This window comes from Echinops telfairi, unplaced genomic scaffold, assembly GCF_000313985.2.
Source record: "Echinops telfairi isolate 266 unplaced genomic scaffold, ASM31398v2 ScPeMD7_408;HRSCAF=789, whole genome shotgun sequence".
In the NCBI taxonomy this organism is placed as follows: domain Eukaryota; kingdom Metazoa; phylum Chordata; class Mammalia; order Afrosoricida; family Tenrecidae; genus Echinops; species Echinops telfairi.
Window position 1 is genome coordinate 215,941 of NW_022104306.1, and position 3,327 is coordinate 219,267.

A 3,327-nucleotide genomic window follows, 5' to 3' on the forward strand; every position below is an offset into this window, starting at 1 on the left:
AATGTGGGAAAACTTTTATCAGGAAGAAGGACCTCGCTGATCATCAGCGAACTCATACTGGGAAGAAACCCCATGTACATGGTGAATGTGGAAAATCCTTTATGAAGAAGAGTGCTCTCACTGGTCATCAGAGTACTCGTACTGGAGAGAAATCCCATGTATGCAGTGAGTATCGTAAAGCTTTCACCCAAAAGCAATGCCTTGTAGTTCATCAGAGATTTTACAACCGAGATAAACCCCATGAATGTGGTGAATATGGGAAAAATCCTCTATCTGGATGTATGAGCTCACTGTTCATATGCAAACTCCTACTGGAGAGAAACCTTATGTATGTTGTGAACGTGAAAAAGCTTTTATCCAGAAGAAGGACCTCGCTGATCGTCAGCGAATTCATACTGGAGATAAACCCCATGAATATGGTGAATGTGTAAAAGCCTTTATCTGGATGTACGAGCTCACTGTTTATATGCGAACTCATACTGGAGAGAAACCTTATATATGTGCTGAATGTGAAAAAGTTTTTATCCAGAAGAAGGACCTCACTGATCGTCAGCGAATTCATACTGGAGAGAGAGCCCATGTGTGTGGTGAATGTGGAAAATCCTTTACCTGGCTTAATGAGCTCACTGTTCGTATGCAAACTCATACTGGAGAGAAACCTTGTGTATGTGCTAAATGTGAAAAAGCTTTTATCCAGAACAAGGATCTCGCTGATCGTCAGCGAATTCATACAGGAGAGAAACCCCATGTATGTGGTGAATGTGGAAAAGCCTTTACCAAGAAGACTGGTCTCACTGTTCATCAGCGAACTCATACTGGAGAGAAACCCCATGTATGTGGTGAATGTGGAAAAGTCTTTACCAAGAAGACTGGTCTCACTGTTCATCAGCGAACTCATCCTGGAGAGAAACCCCATGTACATGGTGAATGTGGAAAAGCCTTTATCAAGAAGACTGGTCTCACTGTTCATCAGCGAACTCATACTGGAGAGAAACCCCATGTATGTGGTGAGTGTGGTAAAGCTTTCACCCAGAAGGAATGCCTTATATAGTTCATCAGAGATTTTACACCAGATATTAACCCTATGTATGTGGTGAACGTGGAAAATCCTTTACCTGGAATATGAGCTCACTGTTCATATGCGAACTCAAACTGGAGAGAAACCTTATGTACGTGGTGAAGGTGGAAAAGCCTTTATCGAGAAGAAGAACCTCACTGATCATCAGTGAACTCATACTGGACAAAGACCTTATGTATGTGTGAATGTGAAAAAGCTTTTATCCAGAAGAAGGACCTCGCTGATGGTCAGCGAATTCATACTGGAGAGAAACCCCATGTATGTGGTGAATGTGGAAAAGCCTTCATCAAGAACACTGCTCTCACTGATTTATCAACCATCTCATATAAGAGAGAAACCCTATGTATGTGGTGAATGTGGGAAAACTTTTATCAGGAAGAAGGGTCTCGCTGATCATCAGCGTACTCATACTGGGGAAAAACCCCATGTACATGTTGAAAGTGGAAAAGCCTTTATGAAGAAGAGTGCTCTCACTGGTCATGAGCGAACTCATACTGAGGAGAAACCTCATGTATGTGGTCAATGTGGAAAAGCCTTTACCAAGAAGAGTGCTCTCACTGATCATCAGCGAACTCATCCTGGAGAGAAACCCCATGTACATGGTGAATGTGGAAAAGCCTTTATCAAGAAGACTGCTCTCACTGTTCATCAGCGAACTCATACTGGAGAGAAACCCCATGTATGTGGTGAGTGTGGTAAAGCTTTCACCCAGAAGAAATGCCTTACAGTTCATCGGAAATTTTACACCGGTGATAAACCCCATGTATGTGGTGAATGTGGAAAATTCTTTATATGGAAGTATGAGCTGACTGTTCATATGCGAACTCATACTGGAGATAAACCTCATGTATGTGGTGAATGAGGAATAGCCTTTATCAAGGAGAAAAACCTCACTGATCATCAGCAAACTCATACCGGAGAGAAAGCCCATGTATATGGTGAATGTGGAAAAGCCTTTGTCAAGAAGAGTGCTCTCACAGATCGTCAGCGAATTCAAACTGGAGAGAAACCACATGTATGTGGTAAATGTGGAAAAGCCTTTACCAAGAAGACTGCTCTCACTGATTTATCAACCATCTCATATAAGAGAGAAACCCTATGTATGTGGCGAATGTGGGAAAACTTCTATCAGGAAGAAGGACTTCGCTGATCATCAGCGAACTCATACTGGGACAAGAACCCCAGTACATGGTAAATGTGGAAAAGCCTTTAAGAAGAAGAGTGCTCTCACAGGTCATCAGCAAACTCATACTGGGGAGAAACCGCATGTATGTGGTGAATGTGGAAAAGCCTTTATCAAGTACACTGCTCTCACTGATCGTCAGCGATCTCATACTGGAGAGAAATCCCATGTATGCGGTTAGTATCGTAAAGCTTTCACCCAGGATCAATGCCTTATAGTTCATTAGATATTTTACACCCGAGATAAACCCCTTGTATGTGGTGAATGTGGAAAAGCCTTTAGCAAGAACACTGCTCTCACTGATCATCAGCGATCTCATACTGCAGAGAAACCCTATGTTTATGGTGAATGTGGCGAAATTTTTATCAGGAAGCATGAGCTCACTGTTCATATGCGAACACATCCTGGGGAGAAACCTCATGTATGTGGTGAATGTGGAAAAGCCTTTATCAAGAAGAAGAAACGCACTGATCATCAGCGAACTCATACTGGAGAGAAAGCCCATGTATGTGTAGAATGTGGAAAAACCTTTATCTAGAAGAAGAACCTCACTGATCATCAGCGAACTCACACTGGAGAGAAAGCCCATGTATGTGGTCAATGTGGAAAAGCCTTTATCAAGAAGAGTGTTCTCACTGATCATCAGCGAACAGCTACTGGAGAGAAATCCCATCTATGCAGTGAAATTTGTAATGCTTTCACCAAGAAGCAATGCATTATAGTTCATAGGAGATTTTACACCGGAGATAAACCCCATGTATGTGGTGAATGTGCAACATCCTTTATCTGGAAGTGTGAGCTCACTGTTCATATGCGAACTCATACTGGATTGAAACCTTATGTATGTGCTGAATGTGAAAAAGCTTTTATCCAGAAGAAGGACCTCGCTGATCGTTCAGCGAACTCATACTGGAGAGAAACCTTGTGTATGTACTAAATGTGAAAAAGCTTTTATCCAGAACAAGTATCTCGCTGATCGTCAGCGAATTCATACTGGAGAGAAACCCCATGTATGTGGTGAATGTGGAAAAGCCTTTATCAAGACTTCTCTCACTGTTCATCAGCG

The 3,327-nt window shown here is 42.2% G+C and overlaps 1 protein-coding gene across 1 annotated transcript in view; it reads left to right on the plus strand.

The window, feature by feature from the left end:
- The first annotated feature begins 277 nt into the window (after nucleotides 1-277).
- Nucleotides 278-3,327, plus strand: part of LOC101662743 (zinc finger protein 84-like) — an 11,886-nt gene continuing 8,836 nt past the window's right edge. The window contains exons 1-2 of the mRNA XM_045291719.1: nucleotides 278-748; nucleotides 2,588-2,766. Coding sequence (XP_045147654.1) covers nucleotides 278-748; nucleotides 2,588-2,766 — 650 coding nt within the window. The remainder of the gene's footprint in view (nucleotides 749-2,587; nucleotides 2,767-3,327) is intronic.